We start from the raw sequence: 27,865 nt of genomic DNA on the forward strand, positions 1-27,865 counted from the left end.
TCGTATTTTTTAACTTCCTCTGCTTTTTTTTTTCTTTCCTACCTGCTTCCTGGAGCAGAATGTCTCTTTAGTGAGCGTTGGAGAAGGACCAGTTGTCTACGTGCATCCGAGGGAGATAAATTTTGGCAGTATTGAAGTTCTGCAAGATGCGTCCAAAAGTCTCCACCTCTCCAATCAGGCTGTCATCCCTGCATCCTTCTGTGTAGAGATGGTAAGTATCTGTGGGGCTGTTTCCCAATGAAAATTGACTGGTCTGTAGCAGCCTGTGGCTTGATTTTTACATGCAGCGTTTCCATATTGCTGTCTCAGAGAGAAAGCAAGATATTCCGTCCCAACGCAGCGAGAGGAGCCTGGCTCTGGGGGCAGTTTTAGCTGGGGCAGCCCTCAGTAAAGTAGACAGCTTGCATAGACGTTTGTGCAGAAAGGAGTCTGGATCATCTTTACAGGTTTTCCCTTTGTTTTCTGGAGGGTATTTAACGGAGAGTCGTGTCTTTGGAGCTCAGAGATCAAGAGGCCCCTGTGGCCCTTTGCTCCTGGAAGGGCATGGATTTCCCGACACTTTCCCCATTAGGTCTGCGTTTGCTTTGTGTCAGACTGCTGTTTGTGACAGAGTCTGGGATGTGAAGTTTGTCCTCGGCCTGCTTGTGGTGAGGTGAGTTTCACACCTGCTGGGGGCCCAACCAGCTGTGGCGTTGCACAAACACAGAACGGTAAGGGTTGTGTAGCTACAGAGTCTGTGGGCTCCGTCACGTTGCAGAGCATCTCCGGGGGCCAGCCGCAGGGAAAGGCCGTTGAACTGATGGATGCTGCAGCTGACAAGCTGCGTGGCAGGTGGCAGGAGGAGGTTGGGTCGCTGCCCTGGCAGGGGGGGCAGGGCTGGTGCAGCCAGGGAGGGCTCCGTGCGGAGGCTGGGTGGGATGTGCCGCTCACTGGAGGTGGGATCTGTGAGGGGCTTAAAAACAGGGTTGGGGGGAGGTTTGTTCTGCTCCACGCTAGGTGGGTTGGGTTTGTGGAGCTGGTTCACCCAGGCCTGGCTCTGTGGGCTTGGCTGGGTCTGCGGGTAAAGCATCAGGCAGCGTGTGAGAGGCCAGGCTCAGCCCCCTGGGCCAAGGAGGAGGGGGACGAATTTCCTCCTTGCGGCTTTTCCAGCTGTTTGGGGGACAACGGTAACCTCCAAGTGGGGGAGGGATTCCCAGGGCAGCTTTCTTTGAATCCACCATGAAAACCCGCTTGCCATCTGTGGTGAGAGCAAGCCACCAGGGATGGCTGGTACTGGTGTTGAAATGATGGGTTTGCATGCCTGTCGCAGGCAGTGACCCGCAGAGCTGTTGGGGTCCTGCTGCCCCGGTGCAATGCCTTCCCTCCTCCCCGGGCAGCTCGCGGTGTCGCCGGGGGGCTTGCAGGGTACATCTGCCCCTCCGTTGCCTCAGGGCCCTAACCCATGGGACTGGGCAATAAAGCCTGTCGTGCTTCACCGCCATCCCTGCCAATCCTGGGGCTGATCGATCACTAGAGCAGTAATACGCGGCGGCTCAGGGACGGTTTCTTTCCCTGCAATGAAGACGGGCTCTGCTTGAGCAGTGGCTGGGGCCAGATGATCTCCAGAGGTCTCGCCAGCCCCAGCCGCCCTGTGACTGTGTGTGTGTGATGCTCCCCCCTGCTGACTCCACGGGGCCGAGTTCCCCCATGGTGAGCATCTCTGCTTTTCAGGGCAGCTGCTGCTCTCATGGAGACGTGCCAGGAGGCAGGTCCTGGGAACCTGCTCCGTCAGCCGCTTCACCAAGGGCTCTTCAGCCAGACTCCGGGCACGGTGCTGCTGAGGCTGCCTGATGGGAGCAGCGTGGGCGTGGGCGAGATGTGCCCGAGCTGCGCCCTGGCCCTCAGCAGCTGCCTGCTCTGCTGCTCTTTTGCTGCCCCAGTTGAAGTTTTGCCCTTGGCTGCCTTACACTGCCTGGCAGCTCCTTGACGGGAAGCAGAGGGGACTGAATAATTGTGGAGATAAAGCCTGGGATGCAGTCGGGTGTCAGGGTGACGTGCACGTGTCCATCTGAGAGCGGAGCAGGCTGGGCTGTGCCTTAGCCCAGCCGATGGGTGACACAGGCATCCTTCATTCCCCCGTGTCCCTGAACCCAAGCCTTGTGTCCTCTAAAGCGCCAAAGCCGCTGCTCTGATTCCTGCTTGGAGGTTGCTGCAGGGTGGTGAGCCGTCATTTCCCTGTCTCCCATTTGTTGGCCAATCTGCAAACGGTGGCTGTGAGGCTCAGAGATCATGGTCTCCACTCGAAAGAGCGAGTTATTGGCTGAAATTTTCACAGGAGCGTTGCATCGAGAATGTTATGCGCACTGACGGGCAGCTTGACAAACTGAATGAGGTTAATTGAAGGGGCAGCAACAGGGCAAACGAAAGGCTGGTGTCTTGTTGGAAACAGAAAAGGAAAATGCTGTAATGCAGATGGCCGTGCTGCCACCTCGATGGTACTCTTAACCGTCGAGTGAAAATTGCTCTTCCTGTTAAGGCAAGCTTGCTGCTTGCTTTGGGGGAGACAAGAGCATTACCTGAGCAAGCCAGGATGATTTGTGGTGAACTTCACTTTGGGATAGTGACTTCAGGAATCACTTGCAGTACCCCTCAGGCACCAGCTTCCCTGTACCCCTCTCCTCTCTGCTGGGTGAGTTGTGTCTGTTCTGTTCTCAGTTGCAGGGAGCAGCAGGGAGCATCTCTGCCACCCAATGAAGATAAATAAAACCCCGCCAAATCTGTGCGTTGAGATGGGGCTTTTTGGGTGGGAAGAGGGGTGTAGGGACTGCATACCTGCGTCCTCGGTTGGCTTATCCCTGCTTGCCAGGGTGTCTGCAGATCTGCGACCCTTGGGACCAGTGTGTCGTCCTGTGCTCACCCAGCGAATCCTGTGTCTGTCGGGTGTGCTTTTCCCTGTCAGATTGCTTTCCCAGCTGCCAGGCAGCCCAGCCTGCTAGGGAATCCTCTGGATCCAGCGAGGGGGGGATTTGTGTCTGTCTTGGGTAAAAATGACTGGAGCAATGGGTCAACATGAAGGAGCTGTTGCAGCTTAGCTGGGGGTTGATGTAACCTGCTGACAAAAGTGGCTGTTTCTCCTCCTTGCTCCGCTGTCATTTTCTTTTCCTGCCTTCTGAAGTGTCTGATTTTTGCCGTATTGACAAGTGCCAAAGGCTTGTTATGGCCTGATGGAAGTGTTTGCTCTCCCTGCAGAAAGGGAAAAGCATCGTTCTTAGATCATTTCCTACTTGTTCTTTGTCATGCTGTCTTCTCAGGGATCTTTTGTGTGACTGCTAAGGTTGTCATCTCTTGGCATCACAGAAGGCAGCTGCGTATCACGTCTCTGTGATCAGGAAAGAAAAGACAGGCCTAGGGTGTAATTTTTCTTAATCAGTGGCAGCTTTCTTCTGCCTGCATAACCCCCGTGCTGGGTCTGTTATGTGCTACCGCAGGGTGGCAAATGGTTTCCCAGTGCCTTGTAACAAGGAGGAGAGAGAAAACCTTCCTTGGGGTTTCCTCGTCTCATGACAGTCGTAATGCGGGGTCCTGTCTCCTTCAGCCTGAGCCCTGAGCTCCCTGATCCAGAGCCCTGTGCTCCAGGTGAAGCTCACTGCTGCCTGGTTTCCAGCAGTGCTTGTACAGCCAGCTGGGTTGTCTTCAGGAGGGTGCCTGGTGGCTCAGTGCAGATCCCCTTCTGCATTCCCAGGGATGAGCTGCTGCCACATTCAACTTAGACCAAGATTTGGTTGGTTGGTTTTGTTTTTTTTAAAAAAAAGCTGTACCTGGTTATCTTGTCACTGGTATTCGCTGTGGATAACTCCATGGATTTTTCAGGCAGCATATAAAGGCTGTTGGTCAGGTGCGGTGTAAGCAAGGGCAGAACACACAGTTCCCATACTCTCTGCTCCCCTGTAGTGCAGGATTTGTTTCATTTACTAATTTCATTGCTTATTCCCTCAAGCTTTTGATGACATTGCTTTTATTAATGCAATGGCCATATGGAAAGACCGCAAAACACGGAGATAAACTTCCAAATGGTGCCGATGCTGCTTTAGTGACTCTGTTTCTGGGTCTGGCTGACGGGCGATTCTGTTGCTCTCTGAGCAAATCGTGCAGGCTGCGGGCAGCGAAGGCTTTGAAGAGCACATCAGCATTGTCTGCAGTTCTCCCCTGCTACTCTCGCTGAAGTCGGAGCAGACTTCAATCAGCAAGAGGGTGGTTTTCAAATCTACTGTAAATCACTCCCCCCGCCCCCAAAGCAGCTGAATAATTAGCCAGCCTGTCAGTGTTTGCTCATAGTGAGACAGAGGCAGACAGTGCTGCGCCCTTCTCATGATATCTGCAGTGCTGTTTAGAAATCAGGGTTAAATTAACTTTCCAGGGTACGGGCAGCACTAGCCCTGCATATGTGGCCTCTTCCAAGGTGAGCAGAAGTTTTGAAGATGGATAGGCTTAACTCTTTCCTGAGCTGTCCCACCAGAGCCTCATGGTGCTCCAAAAGCTCACCTTTAGAATGAAACCCTTGGTTTGGGTTTAAAGGCTGTGTTTTGCTTATACAGCAGTACCAGTTTGTGCATTTCCACCCAGTTTGGTTTTGCCGGAGCCCTTTGTTGTAGCTGACAGGGCCTGGAAACACACAGCATCAGTCGTGAACATGGCTCGTGGCCAGGAGCGTCCAATCTCATGCTGGTGAGGGGTTGTACCAAAAGCCAAGGAAGGTAGAAGGCTGTGTCCCTCCCAGTGTCACTCAGGCTTAGGTCCAGGGCACGTGGGCCTTAAAAGGGGGAGCAAAGGTTTGGAGGAGACCTTGGAAAAGGTGCCTGAAACCTGGCCTTAGGGAAGAGTTTGGATTTTATGGCATCCGGTATCTTCTATGGGTTCATGGTCTTTCAAAATTGCTGTGTTTCAGTAATGGAAGAAATTGTTACTCTGCTCATCTAGGAAAAGGGAACTTGTCACGTTGTGCTGCACCCGCTGGCCAACAGGGTTCAAGAAGGGTAGAAGTCTTCAAAGCAGTTACGCTGCTACAGGCCAGAGTGACTCAGCTGAGCTCTCTTCCCAAGGGAAAAGCAGGAGGATTTTGGTTGTTCAATCCTGTGCTTGGCAGCAGCTGGCCAAGCCGTGTCCGTGTCCTGGCTGGAGAGCCCCAATGTGCAGAGTGGTGGCACTGGTCTCCCCAGCCCAGCGGGGAGGGCAGATGGGACCTGGAGGGCTGAGCAATGGCCAGGGGACACAAATGGAGACAAGCTTCGTTGGCTCACTCAGCAGCTGCTGTTAGCTGAAGCAAGTGTGACAAATTGGGCTCCGTTGTTGGTGGCAGTGAGTGCCACACTTTAATTCTTTTTTTTTTCTTCTTTTTTTTTTTTTTTTTTTCACTGGCTTTAGAGGCTCTGCCTCGATTTCACAAAACATCTCCTTGCTGGTGCTCTGGGGCAGAGGCTCAACCAAAGCGGTCCCCCTGATTTTGCCGAGGAGATGCTGGTGCCGAGGTGCCAGGAGGAGGCTGGTGGCTGGTGGGAGCATCCGGCCAGCCTTGTGCTCTGATCCCCACCCTGTGGGCCTTAGGGTGCTTCTGGGCTCTTTCTGCCACTGGCAGTTTGTGCGGGTGAGGAGTCACTCTGCTATGAAGAGCACAGGCTCCCGCCCCTTAGGACAGCTAAAGCCCCTGGGACAAGGCTCCGTGCGCAGCTGATGTGGCGAGGGGTTATTTCCCCTTCGTGCGTGACCCCCACCGGGGTCGGTGGATCCGCCTGACGAGGTGTGAGCACTCTCTCGCCAGAGCTATGGCTTGGTAAAGTACAGCTGCACTTTTCATGTTGAGTTCTGCTGCTTCTTTCACTCGTGCAAGGCCGGAATGACCAGATGACTTCACTTAACGGGCTCAAAGTAACTTGCAGAGGGCAGCGTGGTGGCTCCTCAGCCATCCCTTGGGGCAGCCATCCAGCCGTCCGTCTCTGATGCGCGCTGATGCCCGCTAGAAGCAAACGTTGGCAGCTCTTATTCCCAATGAAATCTGTCCCAGGAGAAGCTAACGATCTCAGCGCTGAGCTTCTCGAAGCGGTTGATGCCAGCCCTTGCCTGGCGCTCTGACTCTGGCGTCCAGTGGTACAAGCTCCTGCAGGGACAGAAATAGCCGCTGTCTTTGTCTGCCCAGCACGTGCAGCTATTGCATCGTGTTCTGGAGCATTCAAGCCTAAGCGAGGAGCAGGGATCTTGTCAGAAGTTAGATTTTGGCCTTCAGAGCAGGGGGATGGATGCTTTTAGCGTGTTCCCAAGGGATTTCTTGTCTCTGGGACACAGCCTGGACCGGTGTAGGCAGAAGCTGACCTAAAAACCTGAGCGGAGCTGGTCCGGCAGAGCCTTTTGGTCCTGGCAGGTCTCCTGTTCAGTGGTGCACTGTGCTGCCCCTGGGACCCACACCAGATGCTAACGGAAAGGATGAGGACGCGATGCAAATCGTGCTCCTCCGGAGTGGGCTGTTGGCCTGGCAGGGCACGGTGGGTCTGCGCTGGGTCACCCCGGGACACTGTGAGTCTGGCTCCATCGAGACAGCCTGTCATTATTCCTCAGTAATAGTTCCTTGGGTACAATTTCCTGCCCGGCTTGTTGCCAAGCTGTGATAAATGAGCTTTGTCAGATAGCAGACTTGCAGATTCACCTCTGGAGCAGCGCTATCGGGTCTCCTTTTCAAGCAAGCTACCCTGTGTCAGCGTGAATCGGAGGAGAAGTTGTACATTAACGTCAGTGAAAACCTGACGCCCACTGGCTCGGTGTGAATGAGCTGGCTGGGTAGCCCTTGGCTGGCGGCAGCGCAGCCGATGCCTCCGAGGCCAGCGACCAGCTGCAGGGACCACAGGGGAGGGTTGGTGGGAATCCTCCGTGGTCAGTGAGGCCCCAGTGTTTACCCCGTGGCAGCCACCTGCCTCCATCCCAGTCTCATCTTGCTTTTTTAAAAATTTTTTTCAAGACTCTTTTTTTGAAGCCCTAGAGGACAAATGAAATGGAGCTGAGTGTATAAATGTTGCTGGTGCCCGGAATCGTTTTGATGCCTTTGGCACGCTCTGTTATGGGATGCAGGCATGCAGCCCTGACCTGCTCTACATGGAGGGCACAGCCAGCCTAAGGAGTTAGCGTAGCTGGAGCACCTATGCTTGCTGCTGGGACCCTGAATGCTCAGCAAGTTATCGCTTCCCTGGCCTCCAGCTAGCCTTCACCTTGTCAGCAGAGGTCATTTTGGGGTGTTATTTTAAATGTTTCTGTGACTTCAAAGTGCTGCTTGGTTTTCTGCTGCTCTTCTCCCTTGGGCTGGCTGGTGTCCTGTTAGAGCTCAGAGCTGCCAGCCTGACGGACGGAAACTTGAGCTAACTTCACCTGGATCGAGCACTTGCTTTTATCATGTCAGGCCTCTGAGCACACCGTTGTTTTCTATTTAAAGGGAAAAAAAAAAGAAAAAGAAAAGGAAAGTAACCCTCTTCTCGACAGTACTGTAGAGTTTTGGATGAGTGGTGCCTGCCATCCCAAACACAGTGCTGAACTGTGATGCATGTAGCACTGATGCTGTGATGGACACCTGAAAGCCACGTGTCTGCATCCCAGTGCATTTCCTGCTGGCCCGGGAGCACTGCGTGCATTTCTCTTCTGCGAGCTTGCTCCTTGTGAATGTGGCTTTAGGTGGGCTGGAGGGGTCCAGCACCTCTGTTGCCCCATCCGTAGAGGGAGGCCCGTGAGGACCCAGAGGAAAAGAGTGCTTGGGAAGCCCAGGCCGTGCCCACAGGGCACATGTCTTGTGGTTTTCTTTCTGCTTCTTGTTTCGCTGCCCTGCTATAAACACTTAGAGCTGACTTTGCCAAAGCAGAGGGCCTTGGGGCACCTCACTGCAGGTGATGATCCGTGGGAACAGAGGGCTGCAGCCCTTGAGGGGCTGCTGAGAAGCCTGACTCTTGGGAAAGAAGACTTTGGGGTTTTATCAACCGCTTTTGCAAAGTTATTCTTTGGGGTCTCAGCAGTATCCCCCAGCCGTGTGGCTGCTGCGGGGGGACTGGAGCAGTCCTGGCTTCCTCTGGCCTGGAGCCTTTACGGCAGAGCCGGCCGCCGTTGTCGGGAAGCCAGGAGATATCAAGTGGCTTCCCTGGGTGTGCCCTCCAAGAGGGAGGCTGGAGGGACAATAGCATTCTCCTGAGGGTGAGCATCCCTTGGGTCAGACAGAGCTGGGTTAACAAAGTGGGTCTGTTAAGGGAGGGTAAAATAGAGGTTGTATGAGCTCCTGCACGGGTGCTGTTTCCAGGCACTGTAGCTCCGAGTTGGGGAAAGGAAGCCTTCATGGTTTTTACCCTCATGTCTTTAATCCTTTTTCTGCATCCCGCAGGAGACCAGGGTCCATGGTTTCCATCCTAAGTTACTGTTTGGCTCATCTTACAGGCTGGCAAACGCTCGCGCTGGAGGATTGAACCCAGTAAAGGAGTGATCCCCCCCGAGAGCGAGGTGTCTGTGGCCATCATAGCAAACTTGGACGACACCGAGAGATTTGAGGATGAGGTGAAGGTGTCCATAGAGAACAGCCACACCTACGTCATCCCTGTCCAGGCTGTTGGCACGGGCACGACGATTGTCACCGACAAACCCATTGCTCCAGAGCTCAACTTGGGCCTCCACTTCAGGTAGGGATCTCTCGGCTCCCGCTTCCCACGTGGGCTCGGCAAGGAGTTTTGCTGTAGTCCTTCAGGCTAGTTGTTCTTCAGTGCTCGAGGTCCTGGCTCTGCTTCACCGAAGCCACAGGAACTCCTTTAGGAGTGTTCTATGGCCGTTTGAAAGTTGTTAGATACCCTCAGAAACGACCAAAATGGAAAAAACCAGTTGCTAGATTGTCCCCGATTTGTTTTTAGTTGGAATATATTTATTTCTGTACTTTATCAAAGAATGAGCTGGAGGAAAACAGCAGGTCCTAGAAGCCTCCTGCTGGAAAATGCTACATTACAAGTATAAACATATTTCTGTTTGCAATAACGTTGCTTACCTTTCCACTCGCTATGGACTATTCTCTCGCAAGAGTGGAAAACCTTGGTGGTAGCTTGTTAGCAACTCCTCGACTGAATTAATGGTGCTGGTTTATTTCCCTTCTGCCTGGGAGTCCTGGAGGAGCTGCAGAGTTTCTTTGCCCTGTATCATCCATCAGTCTGCTCGTCTTCCCCGGTTCCCCTGCTGGGCCGCTCTTTATTAGAGGCGCTCGCTCTTCCCTCGTTTCCCCTGCCTGCGTTCCTTGCGGTCTGCCAGCACTGCGGCGGCAGCAGCCTGAGGCAGAAGCGAGCGAGGGTGCCTGCAGGAGCAGCTCTGAGCGGGAGAAGAGGAGAAGTTGGCTGAGGTTGGGTGGGATAAATTGCATGTGCTACCTGAAAGAGCTTAGCTCGGAAGGGGGCATTCACGGATCCTAGTGCGTGTGCCTGAAACTGGCTACATTCTTATAAATGGGAGAAAAAATAAGCCTTTTCAAAGCGCTGTTGCTGTCGGAGTCCTCTTGGGACGAGAATAATACTCTTCTCCAAGTGCCTGTTCCTTTTGCTGGCTGCAAAGAGGCTCCACAGTGCTCCGATACCTAAATTTTGGGCTAGAAAGAGGAGGTTGATGCTGCCTTAAGCATTTAGGCTAGATTAGTGGGGTGGGGTGGGGTGCTGGGGTGTGTTAAATATGCACCCACAAGCCCCCCAGGTAAGCAGGGACGTTACAGGGAGATTGGCACTTGGCCAGCGTGCCCTGTGCTCTGTGCAGCCACAGATGGGCTGCACAGTGGAGGGGAGAGCGTGGGTGGGATTGGTGTCATTGTCCTCTGCCCCCCTTCGTGTCTTTGCCCGCAAGCTAGTTGGGAGCCGCCGTTGGCAGCGGGTGCAGAGCTGCCACCAGGTGAGCTGGGGGGACCCAGGTGACATCCCAGATGAGGTGGGCTTTCCCAGAGCCACAAATCAGGCACCTACCCAGAGCTTCCCCCAGCCTTCATCTGCCGCTGTCCACAACAGAAACCCGGTTCATACTAAGCCTTGTACACATCATTTGTAAAGCGTGTTTCAAAGACTCGTTTGTTCTAATCTGTCACTTCTGTGTTGGTGTTTAGCTGCTTGTGGCAGACGTGCATTTTGCAAGCCACGTGTTCTGTACCTTTCAAAAACCCAATAATTGTTGTAGGAACAATTCTGTTCCTGGTGGTGCTCAGATTTATAGAGGGTAGAATAATTATTCCACGCTGGCCTGCAGTTAGTGTTTCTTTACATAATGGAACCAATTTCCATTGAATATTCGTTTCAGTTTATATCTAGCTGTAGTGATCAATCTCTTGTTGTCACTCCATTCCCTCAGCTGGTAGACCGGGTCTTGTTGCTGTGTTTGTCTTGGGGGAAGCTTATGCTGATCCTGCGTTCTCACAGTGCATTTACCTTCCTAAGACACAAAACCAGCTGCCCTGTTCAGCTGATGCGTTGGGGGCAGGGAGAGCTGGATGCTCCCTAAGAGATGGGGGAGTGAGGGGGGGGTAAGATGGGCCCCGGCGGTGGGATAACTGGTGCCCAGAGCTCCAGATGAGTCTCTGCACCCTGCCAGCTCCCCAGTAGCATCTTCAGAGGAAGCCACCTGAGGCAGCAGCTCCCCAGGAGCAGGTGAAATGGCAGCAGAGCTGCTCGTCCACCCACCTGCAGCCAGGTCAGACCAGCTTCGTGCCTGGTGCAGGGAGACCTGCAGGACGCACCTTGGGAAAACCCTCTGAGTGCTGAGCACCAAAGGGTGATGCTCTGCTCACGAGTACCTGAGGTGACGGATCTTTGCGAAGCTTTTCCTTGCTGTACACAAACTGACCAGCTGCTGGCTGCTGAACTTAGGGCCAGCCGGGGTCTGGCTTTGGCTGAAGCTTCGAGCTAGGTCAGCCTTTTCAGAGGTGGTTTTATTGCTGAGCGTGCGGTCAGATAACGCCATTGGGGTGCTGAAGCTGGGTGACCACTGGGAAATAGCAGCCCCCATAACGTTTTCCATCTCTTCTTCTAGCTTTGATCGCTGCTGTTACCATTTCAAGGTGACAAACAGAGGACGACGCACCCACCAGCTGTGTTGGTCAACAGAAGGCTTCCCCATGTTCAGCCATCGTGACCGTCTCCGTGCCGTCAGTAACACCAAGGGCACAGATTCCTTCCAGAGCCCCAAACCTGCCTGCCCTGTGTTTAAGCTTCAACCACTGAGGACAGAGCTGATGCCGGGCAAGACTGTGGAGATGGTGCTGGAAGGCTCCTCCAGCACTCCCCAGGTGAGTTGCCCCACGAGGGCTGCGCCCTCCCCACCAGGTCACCTCCGCTGGGGCTTCTTCCGACCCCTTGACATTTGCCTTGGGAAAAGGAGCAAGCGCTTTCCAGAAACTGTTTTAATGCCACAAGTTACCATGGCAGCACCGGCTGCTTTCCTTGCTGGCCACCATCAGTGTTTCCATAGTCACCATAAACCCAGCTCGCTGGTACCAAAATGCTGGCTGAAGGGAATGTTGCTGCTTCAGAAGCAGAGGGCAGGTTACAGGGTGTCGTGTGCTGAGGCAGAAAGGAAGGGCGGAGAAAATAAGTTACACTTAGGCTAGGAGCAGAGGCTGTAAATAAATGAAAACATGTGAGGTCATAGATGTGGTGAAGAGTGAGTTAAAAAAACCCAAGCACTAAACCTGTGAAGAGAGGGAGAGTCCGAGAGCAGCATCATTTTTCCTCTGCAGACAAACATGGGCAGAGGCTTGTCTAGCGCTGAGTCCTGGAGGAGAAAAACAGTGCGTGCCAGCCCTGATGGTCAGAGTGACGTTCATCCACGTGGGAAAGTGTTCCCAGGGACCGTTATAATTGACAGCTTGACTTGTTGTCGGTATTTCCATACCAGCTCACCCCAGACTCTCAGCCAGCCTTGGTGTCCCAAGGGCAGCCGGGTCTGGCAGCATCCTTGGGTGGCAGCTCAGCAGGGTCACGGGGTGTTCTCCCCCCCGGGCCCTTCTTTCCAGGCCAGGGGAAATCCCACTCTGCAGAGGAGCTGCCAGCTAACCCTGGTGTACGTTCCTTGGCTCTGGGACCGCTGGGCCCAGGTGTTTAAGCAAATGTGGAATGAATCTTCAGGAAGCTCCTGCTGTTCCTAATGATCTGAAAGGTGCTTGCAAGGGTTGCCTCAGTGGCAGCTTGCAGAAGGCTTGATCGCTCACCTAGCTGAGTGCCCTCATAAACAGGATGCAGCATAACAAGAGGAGGGGGCTATTGAGGAGGGCAGTGGCTGTAAGTTGCGGCAGGAATAGGGTCCGTGGTTGGGTGGCTAGCAACTGCAGCGTGTTTTGTGGATGCCCTGCCAGCACCTGCTTGGGTGACGCGTGACTCTTGCATGCAGGTGGTGAAGGAGCGGCTGCTGTGTCACGCTGTGGTGGGGAGCAAGGCGGGGAAGGCACAGATAATGCAGATGGACATCACGTGTGAGTTCGTTGATCCCGTTCTGCAAGTGTCTACCAGAGAAATCGCATTCCGGGTGGAGAAGGTAAGTCTCAGGATTGCATCCTGGCATTGAAGAGCGTGGCTGATGGCCGAAAGCCTGCAGGGTGTGCGTGCCTGTTAAACACGGGGGGGATGGGGACGGTTAAACCACTTCCCCAAGTCCACGGGGCTTCAGCTATCGATTCGAGCCAGAGCAAGCTTTGGCCGTTACCACGAGATGGTTCTACCGCCGAGATGGTGATTTCGCTGCCCTGGGGTCGGGGACAGTCACAGCTCTGCCCTTCTCGAGGTGGAGGCAGGATGGAGCTGCTGCGCCAAGGGCACAGGTGAGGCAGTGGGACCCGCGAGCGCAGCGTGGCCGTTGCACAGCCACCTTGTGCGCTGGGGCTGCCGGGGGGAGAGCCGATCGCTGCAGCTGAGCGATGCTAAACCCCTCCTCGCCCTTCCTGAGGTGCTTTGTGAAGTAAGTGAGGATGTTCTTAGCGATGAGATGGTTTTCTGACTTCAGCGAAGTAACGCTGAGATTGCAGCTGCTGCGCTGAGGGGGGATCGTAGCCACTTGCAGAGAGACACGCATTTGTGTAGTCAAGATGAAGGGAGGTTTTTGAGGCTCCTCCAAGGCATGGGGATGTCTGAACACCGATCCTGCAGGGAAGCTGAGAAGAATGGAGCTTCCTGCCAATTCCTCAGGCTGGTGAAGGAAAACTGTCATCTTTTGTCTCTCTGCCTTCCCTGCTCTTGGCATGGATGCTGGCTCTTTGCGTTTCCCTCAGCCTCACCTCCTTCAAAGGACCTGCAGTCATCCCTCAGCTGCAGTGATGACAACACCGATGCAAAACAGGAGCCCTTTAGTCTCTGGGTCCTGACTCCTCCATCATCTTTCCCTCTCCCACGCGGTGTCTGAAACAGAGAAGATGGTTCATTATTTAGTTTCTGTATTTTCAGGCCTCTCCTCTGGTTCCCAGGCTTCCAGAGAAGCACAAAATCCTGTGAGCGGGTGGTTCACACTTAATGAGAAGCTTTTCAGCTGTTCCTGATGTCTGCCTGTGTTCTGCTTGATGCCCTGTGCTCTAGTTTATCGAGTGCTATGACGCTGCAGCTGTTGGATATCGATACAGCCAGAACTAGTTTCCCAACCGCTGCCTAGTTGATGTGAACCCTGCAGGAAGGCCAGAGCGATGCATAAACAGAAAGAAATAGCTTAGGCTGAGCTTAACTGTGAGGCTACAGACACTTTGTCACTGGAGCAGGGACAGCAGGACACACGTTGCAACCAGACCGTTGAGGTTTCTAGCTGGCTGTTTGTGCGTGTAAATGTTCCAAGCTAACCTTAGGCTACTGCAGGCTCTCTGCTCCAGGCCAAATCCTGCTTGCTTTTCTCTTCTGACTAGCATCCCTGCTTTTGTGAGGCTCCTGGAGCCACTAAGGCTGTAGGAAATGACTGGGGGTGAAAATCGTCTTGTGCCATTCTGCCCAAGAGAGGGTAAACTGGAGACAAGCGCTCTGGGTTCACTTTCTGCTTTTGACCTTGGTCAAGCAGCTGCCTCCTCTCAAGGTGCTGTTCCCTCGTCTGTATGTGAGACTGTTTCCCTGCCCCCTGGGGGATGCTGTGGTTTCTAAACGTGAAAAGCACCTGAGGTTCTGAAAGAAAAACCTTGTAGAAGGGTAGAAACTAATACAGTGACTAAGAGATGTGTGCAATTTTGGGGTTGAAAACTCTGAAATGCGTCGGAAGGGAAGGGAGGTGCGTGGCCACTTCAGGTTGTTTTTTTCTTGTCTCCTCTTTCTGTAGCTACCCAGTGACGTCCTCAGCCTACAGCATAAGCCTCTTTCTTTAAAAAACATGTCCTCCCTGCCGCTGAGCGTCGTCCTGGCCTTAGATCAACCTTTCAGAGTCTGTGATGCGGCCCAGCAGCCCCTCCCTGCAGCTGTCCAGGTGAGCAGGACCTTCCCGCGGTGGGCTTTGAGGAGGAGGGATGTGGCGGTGCGTTCCTGTTGGGAAGTCCTCTGGCAGTGTCTTCTGCAGAGTCAGCAGTAGCCTGGCCCCAACTCAATCAGATCTGAAGCGAGCTGCTGGAAGAAACAAAAATACCCGAGTTGGGAAGATACTTCGTGGCTCAAAGCCATGAGGAGAAGGGAGCAGGCACCTAGGGCTGGGCAAGCCATGGAGTAAAGGTATCTCCTGGGACTTGCAGCAGCCGTCCTCAGCCAACCTCAAGAGCAGCTTGCTCTCTGTGAGGGCAGCTCTGCCTTCGGGAAGGTGTTTGATCTTTTTAATCTCCTTGCAGCCAATGAAGCTGGAGGTAGGGGAGGAACGTCATTTCTCCATCGGATTTAACCCTGCTCACGAGGAGCATCTGAATAGCTGGGTGGCAGAGAAGGCTCTGAAGATACAGCTGCTCGAGCATCCTCGCGAGGAGCAGGTCACTGTTCGGGGAGAAGTCTTCTTCCCCAATCTCCAGTTCCAGACTATGGCCGTGGACTTTGGGTGCATCTTGAATGACACTGAGGTGGAGCGTTACATTGAGATGACCAACTGCAGCCCGCTTCTCGTCTGGTACCACTGGTCGTTCCTGACGGGCGGCCACGCGAGCCAGCTGAGGTATGTGCACCGTTGCCCTCTCCTTGAAGCTCTTCTTCCTAGTGTCCTGTCTGTACCTGGCGAAGACCCAGGCCGTTTGCCTGGGATCTGGCAAGCAGCTGTCAGCTCTCCCTGGTGGGAATAACACCTGCCAGCCGTGGTCAGGCTAGATGCTCAGGGAAAAGGTGATCTCCGCCAGCTGGACGCTGGGGGGGAGACCCTGTTCTCCAGCCGAGCTGGGGCTGTATGACACTACTAACGCTTTTTGCTTAGCCCATACCCTGGAGTCCTGCTGTGCCTCTGGAGCTACAAAGCCACGCTTAGGCAGGTGGACGGTAACATCACCGGTTTTCCATCCCTGCCGACCCTGTACGTTGTCATTTCATCCTAAGAGCCTACATAGGCGCTGCCACCAGAAGGACCTGCTGCTGCCCCGGTCCCTTGCTGCTGCTTTGCTGTAGCCCCCGTACTGGTTCCCCGGGAAGGAAAGCTGCTGTGGAGAGCTGTGCTCGCAGACCCTGGTGACCTGAGGCAAACACCACCCTGGAGAAGGGAGTTTTTGTCTGTTAGCTGTTTTGTGAATGCGATGTGCAGTTGATTCAGCATTTTTCACCAAAACGGCAGATCCTGCTGGGGCTGTAGGTCCAGCTGCAGGTGTCGGTGGGAGCGCTTGTCTGAGCATCCTTGGGAGGCAGGGCATCCAGCCCTGGTCAGTGGTTTCCAAGCCCAAGAGCACTCTTGCAGTGGTGCTGCAGCACATCTATAAACACATTTCTAGCAGTTCCTCCCGCTGTGGCCTCTCTGCGTAGTACAGAAGCCTAGTCTGGGCGGTTTTAATGACAGTAGCAACTGGTTTTTCCATAATGCCCTGGGAAACCGAGCAAAGTTAACCACTGCGCGTTGAAGTGCTGCTATTGCAAATAACAGAGATCATAAATAAACAGTTTTGTTTAGGGAGTTGGAATTTGGCTTAGAGGAGACTGGGCACTGGCATTAGCCATGGCGGTGAGGAGGGCTTGGGGGAGAAGCTGTGGACACTGGGGTAGCCCGTTCACAGCGGGGTCTTACCAGGTAACGGCCAGTCTGGTGTGGCCCTTCATGCGCGGCGCCTTCAAGAACAGACCCTAAAATGCAGGGGAAAGTCTGCAAAAGCAGGTGCAAGGAGGTGGACAGGGAAAGAGTAACAGGGCTGTAAGCTTTGCTCGGAAGCCCCTGTCATCTGGTAAATTAGATTAGGGTTTAATTACAAGCTAAGGGAAAAATCTAACGTTGATGATAGAACAATGCATATATTTTATGATAACAGAGAAACACACACATTGGAGCAAAGCCTGTGTGGAATGAATTTCCTCTGGGGCCACTTATTGGCCAGTTGCCTGTTTGTATCGACTCTTTTTTTTTTTTTTTTTTTTTTTTTAGGGTTTTGGAAATGTGACTGCTGAATCAGTTTTCAGCTTTTAATTCCCCCATCTCCACTTAAGTTGGCTTTGCTGGACCTGAGCCTGCAGGTTCTTCCGGCAGACGCTGAGTCACCCAGCTCTGAGTTGGTAGCAGCTGAGGGTCCTGAGCATCTGGCAGGATAGCAGCCCCTGCTCCAGAGGGTTTGGCATAGCCCCTTTGCTGGCTCGTTAGTGCTGTGGACGTTAGGACAGCTCCCTTTTCTGCACTGCATGTTAATTAAGCAGTAATGTGCTCGCTCTGGGTCCCTCGGCAGACACCATGTGATTCTCCATGTCAGGGCTGGAAATGAAGATGGTCTCCAGGCTATTAACACCTCAGATTGCTCATTAAGAGCCCAGCAGAAGGGCAGCATGTCAGATATTATTTCTGGTCTACATTAAGCACTGTTGCTATTCTAAATTATCAGATCAAACTAACTCGGTCTGACATCGAGGGAATCAAACATCAGGTCTCGTGAAGGCGAGATCGATAGAATTGAAGCGTCCACACTTCTAACCTTGCTGGAGCTGATTGCCAGAGACTCCCAGCATCAATCAGACACACACATTTATTTTGGCCAGGAGAGAAAAATGTTGTTTCTCTGCCTGGACAAGACTATTTGTGCTTAAAGTGGGTTTGTTTTTTTTGTTTCTTCTAATTGTTCAACCCATTTTTTCCTCCTTACTCTTTAGTCACTGCTGCTACTTTGAGCAATCGTATCAGCAACACAGTCCAGCCGTTGCTGTGCGGTTAGTCATTTCCAGGGCGCGCACAGTGACAGTTGGAGGTGTCTGATCTCACTGCAATGATGTTGCTTCTCTGTCTCCGCGCTGCCTGGTCTGAATGTCAACGGGTGGTTCAGTAAATGCACAAATCTTAGCTCAGCAGAGGAATTTATCCTAGCAAAGAAATAGGCATCAGGGCATTGGGACAAAATGCAGTTTCGAGTTTGCTCTTGGCGAGGGCAGACCATCACCACCACCTTCCCCAGCTGCTGGCCAGGTGGCCCAGCTCAAGCTGCGTGTTCCCACAGGGTGCACTGGGCAGGTTTTGAGTTTACTTCTGTATCACATTGTTTTGTTTTCAGTTTCAAACACCCTTGAGCTGTCTTGCTTGTTCCAAAGTCCCTTTTCAATCTGCGTCTGTTGGCCTGCAGGACAAATCAAAGTGCATCGTCGGGGTCCATAAGCCTGTTTAGATGCCTCAGGGGCGCATGGTCTCTGGTGCTTTGCCCTGTGACAGAGCTGGGGCTTTGTTGGGGGGCTTGTTTTCCCCCGGTACTGCGGCTGTGCCTAAGGGATGCACCAGCGTGTGGTTCCTGGGGGCCTGGGCAAGGATGCTGGGCATGTGGGTGCCACGCACCAGGGCAGCAGCCTCAGCGCTGTTAAAACTCCTGCATTTAATGCAAAGGGGTGGTGGCTCCTGGCACGTGTCCTTGGTGCTGGCAGGACCTGCAGGGACCTCGGGCCTTCCGATCACCGTTCTGGGGTGTCTGTCCTGCTGGTGGTGGCTCTCGCACAGCCTGAGCTGGCAAGGTCACGTCATCCTGCCTGAATCTTCACGTGCGGTTTGCAGAAGCGGTGTGATTTCTGGCTCCTCTATTTTGGGAGGTGGGTGTGGGGAGTGGTGTGAAGCTGTGTCCTTAGGAGGCTCAGAAACCAAGAGACAGGCTGAGATGATTTTTTTTCCTAATGTCTCAACGGTTTGGATGGTGGGTGGCACAAGGCTGTCCTGGCCCTAGCAGGAAGGACTCTTCTCTCCCTGCTGTCAGTGTGCCTGTGCTGCCATTGAATCCCCCCTGTTAATACCTGGATCCATTTTGTCTCATCTGACGGGTGGTCAGGTTGGGTGAGATGGACGCAGGGGGGTTAACACCTTGCTGTCAGCCCCTCCAGCCCCAGGCTGACCTGCTTATGTCAGGAGGCTCCTCATCTCCGCTCCAGCGTGCTGGTGGAGGCACTTCCGCAGCCCTTTGGCCCCTCTGCTTTGGGGCTGGTGCCTTCTGCAGGTGGAGGAGCCGCTCTCTGCTCCTTGCCTTCATCCCTGCGTTCACAGCCTTGCTCTGAAAGTGCTGGAGGCTGCCCAGAAGGTCCCGATTCTGAGAAAGGGTTACCTCAAGCCTGGGCTGATGCCGAACATCTCATCATCTTGCCCTTCTTTCCCAGGACCAACCCCCTTTCCTTCAGTGCCAGGAAGATGTCGTGTCCTTGGGGTCAGCTTTCTGTTGACATCTCGGGTTCCTCACTCCCTTCCTTTTCATGTGATGCTCATTGTTGTTCTTTTTGACTTTCCCCCACTGGAAAGAGTCCCTGGCTGTGCTGCTTCACGCTTCTCTGCAGCAGGACTTGCTAATCACATCATCTCCCAGCACTGGGTCCCGGAGGGCTTCTACTTTAGAGGGAAAAATACTGTTGTTGTCTAGGCACCACGGTCTGGTGAAGTTGCCTCAAACCATTCTGTAGAACTAGAGGTACCTTAATAAATGATTATGGCTTTTCCATCTTGGGGGTTTCCCTCTCCTCGGGAGCTGTTACTAAGCCGCATTATTTATCACGAGCTACTCTAAGAGCTGCGGTTTCATTTCCTCACCATGTGCATCGTAGCGAGCGGTTCTGGCACAGCTGCCGCGATGACGGCCGGACCCAGGCGCCCAACGGGTGCGTGGGCTGGTGCGTGGCTGGAGGGTGTTGAGGTGCTCCTCTTGGTGGCCCGACACTGTGGGCATCTCCCCTGCCGCCAGGGAAAGGTAGCGTGCAGCTGCAGGCTGCCCAAAAGCACCACTGTCCCAGCTGAGCTGGATTTATCTCATCCTTACGGAGCTGCCCAAGTCAGCGGCCGCTGGAGGTGTCGGGCAGTTTGGTCGCCCGTCAGGGCCCCCCAACATGCACCCGGGTGCCTGGGCTGAGAGGAGCAGAGGTTGCGTGGGTGGGACCGTAGGTGGGCGATGCGTTGCAGGGCTGAGCGAGCGCCTTCATCCCCTCCAGCCCTGGTTTGTTCTTCCCCACGGATGGTGCCGAGCTGTCGCTCGGGGTCCCCGTGGCGTCCCAGCAGCAGGCGGAGGGAGGGCTGTCAGGGGCTCACCTGGGCGAAGCCGTGTTCTTGCATGTCGCTGTAGGGAGGGCAAGTCAGGCGGGATCTCTTCCAGGTTATGAAGAGCAGAGCCTGTAATCCAGAAACGAAAACCAGCCTTAGATACTAAAGACAAATCTTTGTTTGGAGCCCGTGGTTCAAGGCACTGAATTCCCAGCTGTAAAAAATGTGCCGTGTTTGACTGCGGGGGGAACGTTTACGAATAGGAACAGCGGCAGGTAGGCATGGCCCAAGCGCGTCCCTCCACGTGGCGTTGGAAATCCAAGCAGAGCTACTGTGAGCACCTGCTGCAATTTCATACAGGGACCATAGTTGGAGTCATTTGGGAATTCTGAAAACGTTAACCCATACGCTTTTTACTGGCTGCTGTTGCTCAAAGGATAAACTCGGCTCTGTTTGCAAAACGAGCGGTTGAACTGCTTTGCTGAACCGTTTGTCAAATTTGTCCTCCAACAGTTTGTGTTTAGAAAATGCTGGGGAGGTAATGATGGCATCAGGACGTGCCACACCGGTTAGAAGCTCGTTTCAGCAGAGCTGCAGCCTTTTTGGCGCGAGGTGCGGTTCGAGCTGCTGTTTTGCAGCCAGGGAGTACCTGCGGCACGGCAGGGAGCTGAATCTCGGTGTCGCGATTGGAATAGATTGATTAAAAATGACCAGCGTTTCCTTCCCCAAAGCACTAATCGCGGCTGCTTTGGTGCTCATCAGGGATCAATGGGCTGTTTAATTGTGAGTCTCTGCCTGGAGCCGCTTGACGTGTCTTCCCGTGTTCCTTGCGTGTGCGAAGGTGTCCCGTGCTGGGCTCGTGCCGGCTCCGTCGGGGTTCAGGCACAGCAGGCGGCGGGCTCCGTCCCTGCTCCTGCCATCGCCGCTGCTGGTCCTGACCCGCAGCTGTGCGTAACCGCCCAGGGGAAAATTCAGGGTGAATACCTAGAAGAGCTGAAAACCTCCTTGCGGCACTGGGTCTGTGCTGGCTCATCACCATCCAGATCTGCCCCTTTGTGTCTCAGTCCCACCTTTTTGTGCAGTTTGTCCTTTTGTCTCCCTGCAAGGTGTTCACCTCTGATATCTGCAGTTCCTCATTGCAAGCAGTTGCCACTGCTGGACCGGCGTTGTCCCTGGGCAGCCCCCAGCATTGACCTGCTGCATCCTGGTTCTGGAGCTGCCAGGTCGGATCCATTCCTGGGCTGGCGGCACCAGTGCCCACCCAGGGGCCATGTCCTGCCAAAGAACTGCTTCTCCAGGTCTTCCTCCCTCCTGCTGCAGCTTCATGATTGAAGTTACGGTTTCTTCCAGGTTCAGCCCTCCAGCACCTAAACCTTTCATCAAACCCCAGCCACCAAAGGAGGAGGGAGCCTGCTCGGAGCACTCGGCATCTGCAGAGAGCAGTGTCACTGATGGATGCATAGAGGAGCCAGCTGAAGCCCTGGGAGCAGTGGGGGATCCTGCCCAAGAGCCAGCAGATGCAGAGGACTCCCTGGAAGCAAAGGTAGATTTTCTTGTACACTCACTGTTTTGCGTTGCCTCCCCCAGCTTGCCACCAAAAAGCCGTGCTGGTGCCAGCGTCCCTTTTTTGCTGCCCTGCTGCCATGTGCCTTGAGAGTGGGCTGGGCAGCAGGGCCAGCAGCTGGACACGGGGCTTATGGGGAGGGACAAGTAGGGTAGTGTTGTTTGGAGAAGCCCATTCAGGTCCTCCTGACCTATGGTGAGGTTGGGGTTTTTTGGTTGGGTTTTTTTTGCACTGTGAAAGGAGGGGTTTTACCTGCACCGTGATGTGGAGGCTTCCAGTTCCCTTCCTCTGTCAAGCCCTGCCCAGTATTGGTCTCCATGTGCCACCTTCTCAGCCCCAGCTAGAGCCACCCGTTGTCACGTCTCTGCCTTCGCCCGAGCCCTGGTATTGCAGCGATGGCCACAGAGCTGCCTTTTTATAAATGGAGACTTGACAAAGTTGCTGTCTTTTCCTCTTAGTATGGAAAACAGCCTTTGGTCTGCTGACCTTCCTGGTGAGCCTCGGTGCTTTGGAGCTTGGCCTCGGTGCTAGTGGGAGCTGATGGTGCCTTCTGCATCGCGTGGGACAGAGGCTGCTCCTGGGGCAATAAAAAAGGATATAGGAGAGCACAGGAGGTTCTGAAAGTGCCGGAGTTGGTGTTAAGTTCAAGGAGGGGGGTCGCACCTGCTGACATCTAAATATCAGTGGTTTTAATCTTGTAGCTCTGCATGTGTTTTCTGAATCAGGAAAAAGGATACCTGGTAGGCATAAAGAATAGCGCGGCTGAATGTTTTCAGATAGAAGCATGAAATCATTTTTGTGCCCTGCTTTGTTGCCATGTATGCACAGATAAAGCAGGGAAATTCAAGGGGATATGGCTAGGTAGGATCCAAAATTGCTTCAAAGGATAATCTGGGTTGCAGCGTTGTCTTCTGCTTGTGTCACTGTATCAAGGCAATGCCCATGTAGCCTTCCTGGGGAGGTGGGAGACCATAAGCCTGGGAAAGATGTGGGTTAGCGTCTTTGGGAATATGCCCTTGGCAAAGCTTTGCAGGCTGGAAGATGTGGAGACAACAGAAAGAGCACTGAGATGTAAGAAGGCTCAGCCCTCCCCAGTGCTTTATCTCCTTGGAGAGATGTAGCCTCTGGTTAGGTCTGAGGATGTGCTGTACATACCCTGCCCATGTCAGAGCCCCAGCGCAAAGCCCTCCTTCATGTTACCGAAGCAGCAGGTATTCTTAAACTTCAAGAGCAATCACAAAGCCCTTGCTTATAAATAGGGGTCAGAAGCCCAGGGATGAGGTTCCGTTTAAAGGATGGCACCTCTGAGGTTAAACACCAGCCCTCAGCTGCTGCAAGACAGAAAAACATTTCAGCTGCCTTTTTCAGGATGGTGTTATTCGAGAGAAATGGCGATCCTCAGCCCTCCAGCACTGATGAGTGCACAAGGGGAAAGCTAAGCACCACCTGAAATGGGACAGCTGTGCCAAGGACTTCTCAAGTCCTTATTTCCCATTTTTGACACTTCTCGCTTGCAGCTGCATTCCTATTATTGTCATGGAGAACCTGAGCTGTCCAGGGGTGGGGTGTTTGGTGCGTTTCTTGGGCAGGAGTGAGCAAAGCTGGGGTGGCATGAGGGTGCAACGTGCCCTCGAGGTCCCTGCCAGGACAGGGTGCTGGGAGCACCCCGCTTCCTCGTGCAAGCCGGTGGGTCCGAGCCCGCCTGCCGGTGTGACACGGGCTCCACCTGCACCTCGTGTCTCATCTGCACGGGTCTTGGACCCACACTCGGCTAATGGCACAGGCGTCCCCGTACTTGGTGTGTGCCTGTGTCCCATCTTAGCTGCTCTTGGCTCGATGAGGCGGTGGAGCCTGCAGCACAGTGATCCCCCTCAGCCCAGCCAGCTGCCTCCTGTAGCCCATGGTGCTTGTTTTCCAGCTGCTGCCGTCCGCTGCTGTGGAGCTGGAAAGTCGGAGGCCAGTGAGGACCCAGGAAAGGATGCGGTTTGTGGAGGTGGAGCCCCTCCCCTCGGGACCGGAGGAGGTAAGTGGGCATCTGTCTCACTTCCCCGCTGGGCTCCCAGCGTGGCAAGCAGTTACGTAGCCCCCGCTGCCACTGGTGGCCCTCGGTGCTGCTCACGGAGTGGCCTCGCATCCCTCCCAGCACGTTGCGCAGCGCTGCTGAAGCAACCGGCCATGTAGGGCTGACCGAGGGTCCTGCCTGTGCAGTGCCTGTGGAGGGTGTTATTCGTCTTGTTACTCATCAGGTGCTCGGTAGGAAATTTTTGCAGTAGCTTTTGCGAGAGCAGTGTGTGGGTCGGAGAGAGAGTGAAAAGTGTCAGGAGTCAGACGAGCTGGGCTGGAGTCCACCCCCAGCTCCAAGGGCTCTCATCTCCAAGTCTTGTGTTTTTCTGAAGGCAGTAAAAAGTGTTTTTAAAGGCAAGTTCTTCAGCTGAGAGAATGTCTTGCTGCCAGGAGACATCCCAAATTAATTTAGTGTATTAATACATTAATTAGTATGGGAGAAGATTTTTCCCAGGGTCTCTCCCACCGGTAAGTGGAATGGATGCAGAATGAGATTAGGGTGATCTCGCCTGTGATGAAGAGGCCCCTCCAGCCACATCTGTACTTTGCTCCAAGCCACGGCTGCTCTTCTGCATCAATTTCCACGCTCGACATCTCCATCTCTCCTCCCCTGCCTCCAGGTTTTTGATGTCCTGCCACTGTACGGCGTGCTGCCGCCGGGCAAGAGCCAGCGCGTCACATTCACCTTCGTTGGCCGCACAAACATTGCTGCCCGTGTCACGGCACTGTGCAGTGTGGAGGGAGGCCCGACCTACGAGATTGCGCTGAGTGGGGAGGCTTCGCTCATCAACTACTTCCTTGACGTGACGGAGATCGACTGCGGGCTGCAGGTACCGCACGCTTCTCTTGGCAGAGGTCCTTGTCTTGGAACTGTCGCCGGCGCGTTGCTGCCCACCTAGGTCTAGGGCGCTCTTCCCTTCCCAGCTACTCTGTTGGCTCTGTCGCTTGGAAGTACTGCCTTTGGGTGATACGTTCTGCATCAGAGTTGTTTTTTAATGGCCATCTCTACCCCCCAGTAGTTGGGATTTCCTCCTCTTCAAGGTCACGAGCGCTGCCTCCTGGGACGGGCAAGGACCCTGTGGTGATCTCCAAAGGGACATGTCCCCAGGACCCTCATCCGCCCATCCGTTCCTAAAGCCTGAGGTCCAAGGAGATGCTTTCTTTTAATGCTCTTGATTAACCAACAAAATAAACTGGGGAGGAAGTTAACTTGGGCTTCCAGTCACTGCAGCTGGAGAGAATGTCCCAGAACAATTGGCACTTCTTTTCAGTTAAAATCCCCACAGACCCTTCCAGCTGTTGGCCCTGTTTGGCTGTTGCCCTGTCTGTCTCTACTTTTGCTTCTGTTTTGCTTGCAAATACTTGTATGCAGGTGCCTCTTATTCTGAAATGCCTCGATGCCTCCTCTTTTGTTTCAGCTGGCTGTTAGGTGACACCTTAAAGAGCAGAGGGCTTGTATCCCCTGGTTTATTTATTACTGCACCTCTACGTGCTGCCGTCAATAGTGTTCCTGCGTAGGGCTAAGGGGTACCCTGTGGCTGGGGGTCGCCCAGGTTAACCCAGGACACCGCAGTGCCTGTACCTCCCCTGCGCTCCCTGCTTCTGCGCTGTGTTCATGTGCTTTCAAGCCAGGGAAAAGGGAAGGAGACTCCCAGCAGCAGACCTGCGTCTGTAACTTCCCGCTCCTCTGTCTTCTCTCCAGCTGTTTAACAAAGTCAAGGAAGCGGAGGTCACCCTGCAGAACAGAGGGAAGGTGGGATTCACCTACGTGGTGCTCGGCTCCAGCGCAGCCGCTGCGGACAGCCCTCCGCTCGGCGTGCCCCTGGCCGTGCCCAGCACGGTGAGTAGCACAAGTGATTCACCCTGGCCAGGCTGCCCAGGAGAGGGTTATAGGGAAAAAAGGTGGTGGGGCGGGTGGAAAAAAAGAAAAGGAAGACAGAGCCACAAAACCGGCACGGAGAGCCAGGGCTGTAAGCAACTGCTGCTGGGTGGCAGAGAAGGTCGAGCAAGCGCAGTCCTACTAGAGCCCCTTCATGGCCTTTGCTGGTGGGTGGCTCTGGCATCCTGCAGCAGCCGCCAGCGGGAGGCACGAGGGCTTCGGTAGCTCTTTGGACCCCGAGTGCTGAGCTCTGTGGTTGTGCCGACACTGGAGCCAGACGGTGCAGGCTCTTGTGAGGGTCACCTTCCCCAGGTTGTGTGGTCAAGCAGGACGTACTCCCTGTCCCTGCCTGTAAGAAACCCCACCTGCCCCCTGCCAGCACTAAGCAGGACTGAAATACTGTCTTGCCTGGGCATGAAGCTGCTTTGCCAGAAATTTTAGCAGCCCTTGTATTGGTCCCTCCTCCAGCTTTGCTGCTTTGCAGCAGTTTTGTGGGGCAGCGAGGGGGTCAGGGAGGATCGGGGCTGGAACAGCCAGGAGAGGAGTTTGCAGCATCCCGGTGCCCCAGCTTCTTAGTCCCGCGTGGCTGTCTTTGAGCTGAAGCAGCGTTCCTATCTTTGTCCCTTTTTGCAAGGGGAAGAGGAAGCCAAATGGCTTTCACATTGTTTTCATGCCCGTCTCCTACAAGGGATGACACACTGATGCCCTCTTCCCGCGGGCTTCCGAAGACGCAGCTCTGCTTGGACCCGTGCAGCCAGCTGCTGCAGCAGCAGCGTGGGTGCTGGCAGCTTGGCAGGGCTCACCTTTGCTGCAGCTGCGCTGTGCGCTGGAGTACGGGCTCAGGGGACCAAGTGGCAGGAGCTGTCCCGCTCAGCGGCTTCCCCTGCAGCGTGCAGGGGAGCGGGGAGCCGAGGGTCCAGCCCAGCGTGCAGAGGGCGAGCCAAAGGCGTCTGCGTCTGTGCCCGGTCACCCAGAGCCATGCTGCTGTCTGCTTCCATGTGCTCTCAATGTGGCTGGTGTGAGCCCAGCCTGAGGCTTGGAGAGCCTTTCTGGAAGCCCAGGGAGGAGATGTCCTTCCCAGCAACACCTTCTTCCCTAGAATTTGTCCTGGTCTGCTCCTGCATTTCCAGAGATGTATGTTTGCAGGTCGCTGTGAGTCTGGATAGGCTCACGCACCCCTGGTGTAACCACGCAGGCAGATGTTTGGTTGGGATGATGAATGAGTCAGGCCCTTCAGCAGCAGCCTGGCAACCACTGACGTGCAGTGTGAGGAGCTGCTGGCCCTGCTGAGGGCATGGGCCTTAGCTCGTCTTCCGCAGCAGCTGGTAAAAGAGCTTTTCTTTATTCAGTCTGGCTCTTGCTAGCAGAGGGTAAGCACTGTGAGCAGCAGAGCTGCGCTCCCGCTGAGCAAAGGGCGGTCTGTGCTGTGGGAATGCAGCCTTACGAGCCCTCTGAAGGACATACTGCACCCTGGTGTAGGAGGCTCGAGCTTTTAGGATACGAGAAAGCTAGAAGGCCGTGTTGTCTGACGTTTTCTTCCATAGGAGAAGCTGTTTTCTCTTCTCAGTGTGCCTATCGCCTGAGCCGTCCCCCCACCAAACGCTCTTTGGTGCATTCCCTCTCTTGTCTCCCATGCCCTGCAGGGTTACATTGGACCTGGCAAGGAGCAAGTGCTCAAAGTCTGTTACCTGCCAGGAGTGCCTGGAGTCTTCTGCAGGGCTTTGCAGATTCAAGTGGGTCACCTGGAACTAGCAAGCATCACCCTGAGAGGAGAAGGGACCCTTCCCAGGATCTGCTTGGACCTGCCCAGGAACATCAGCGGTGAGCACTGCCTCTCTGCTCCGCGGGAAGGTCCCCTGGCTTTTTCCCCATGCCATATGCCCACAGGGCAGCTCACCCCCACCCCCACCGAGCCTGGAGGTTTCAGGGCTGTCAGAGCAACACTCAACCCTCGGGTTGCTTCCTGGGTCTCTAGCAGGTGAGCCCATGTGGGCTTTGCCCCAGGAACCACCCTGCAGAGCTTGCCAGCATATCTGTCGGAGGCCTGGGAAGGTGGCGGCCGGGCAGAAAAGCTTGGGGAAGCTGTAACGCGGGCTGGCAGGGATGTTGGCAGGGTTGGATTTGCCATTGCGTTGCAGGGGATGGGATGCTCCTCTGTAGGGGGGAAGGTGGGTGGTAGTGAACGTCAGGATTCAGAGAGGAGCAGCAGCATCCACTTCCCATAGATTGCTCAAGGAGTTTGTTTCTGGGAGAGGCCAGCATCAGGGGAGTGGGGCTTCCCAGCTTAAGTGGGATTGGCACGGCGTCCACGCTTCTATTTGTGGATCGCTTCTTCCTCCAGGAAATGCAAAATACGAGAAGGTCCTCAAAGAGGCCAAAGAAAAGATGGCAAAGGACAGCCAGAGAGCTGAAGCAGTTGCTCTGGGGGAGGCTGCAGCCGCGGAGCCACCCAGGGACGACGCGGACACCGAGGTGAGAAGCCCCATTTGGCATGTGCCACCCTGCCCCTGTGTCACTCGAGCCCTGGGCACCCCACAGCAGGCTTCCTGGGGCCCTGCTGGCACTTGGGACCTCCCTGCCCGCACCTGGCCACGAGCATGTGTCAGCTCAGCGCTGCCCCAGGGGCTGCCCAGCTCTGGCTGTTGTCCCTCCAGCAGATGCACCAGCTCCCCGACTGCCTCAGGGAGAGCTCCTGAAGGCCGTGCTCAAGTGACTGAGTTCCCGGCACTTTGAAGGAGCTGCGGGTCGTGGCTGAGGGGTTTGTTGCTCACGACCCAGCTTACCAGCAGCAGCCTGACTGCGCCCTGGGG

At 54.6% G+C, this 27,865-nt stretch overlaps 2 protein-coding genes across 3 annotated transcripts in view; both read left to right on the forward strand.

Annotated features, from left to right (window-relative positions):
• LOC308057408 (hydrocephalus-inducing protein homolog) overlaps nt 1-27,865 on the forward strand; it is a gene marked incomplete at its 5' end in the record, with an annotated part of 77,431 nt that overhangs the window by 17,563 nt on the left and 32,003 nt on the right. The window contains 10 exons of the mRNA XM_080411522.1: nt 59-211; nt 8,434-8,672; nt 11,038-11,293; nt 12,394-12,537; nt 14,287-14,528; nt 14,755-15,096; nt 20,062-20,086; nt 24,879-25,016; nt 26,699-26,876; nt 27,397-27,527. Of these exons, the coding sequence (XP_080267648.1) occupies nt 59-211; nt 8,434-8,672; nt 11,038-11,293; nt 12,394-12,537; nt 14,287-14,528; nt 14,755-15,096; nt 20,062-20,086; nt 24,879-25,016; nt 26,699-26,876; nt 27,397-27,527 (1,848 nt within the window). The remainder of the gene's footprint in view (nt 1-58; nt 212-8,433; nt 8,673-11,037; nt 11,294-12,393; nt 12,538-14,286; nt 14,529-14,754; nt 15,097-20,061; nt 20,087-24,878; nt 25,017-26,698; nt 26,877-27,396; nt 27,528-27,865) is intronic.
• LOC308057407 (hydrocephalus-inducing protein-like) lies at nt 18,223-27,551 on the forward strand. 2 transcript variants are annotated; one of them, XR_013925261.1, is made up of 4 exons: nt 18,223-21,091; nt 23,031-23,135; nt 23,797-25,016; nt 26,699-27,551. XR_013925261.1 is itself a non-coding variant. In XM_080411521.1 (3 exons), the coding sequence occupies exons 1-3, from the start codon at nt 20,819-20,821 to the stop codon at nt 24,073-24,075; spliced, it is 657 nt and encodes a 218-aa protein (XP_080267647.1). In that variant the 5' UTR covers nt 18,223-20,818; the 3' UTR covers nt 24,076-25,106. The 2 variants fall into 2 exon arrangements, 1 of the variants encoding a protein (XP_080267647.1); XM_080411521.1 differs by lacking the exon at nt 26,699-27,551 and having other exon boundaries at nt 23,797-25,106.

Source organism: Falco punctatus (assembly GCF_963210335.1).
Source record: "Falco punctatus genome assembly, contig: scaffold_88, whole genome shotgun sequence".
NCBI classification, from domain to species: Eukaryota; Metazoa; Chordata; class Aves; order Falconiformes; family Falconidae; genus Falco; species Falco punctatus.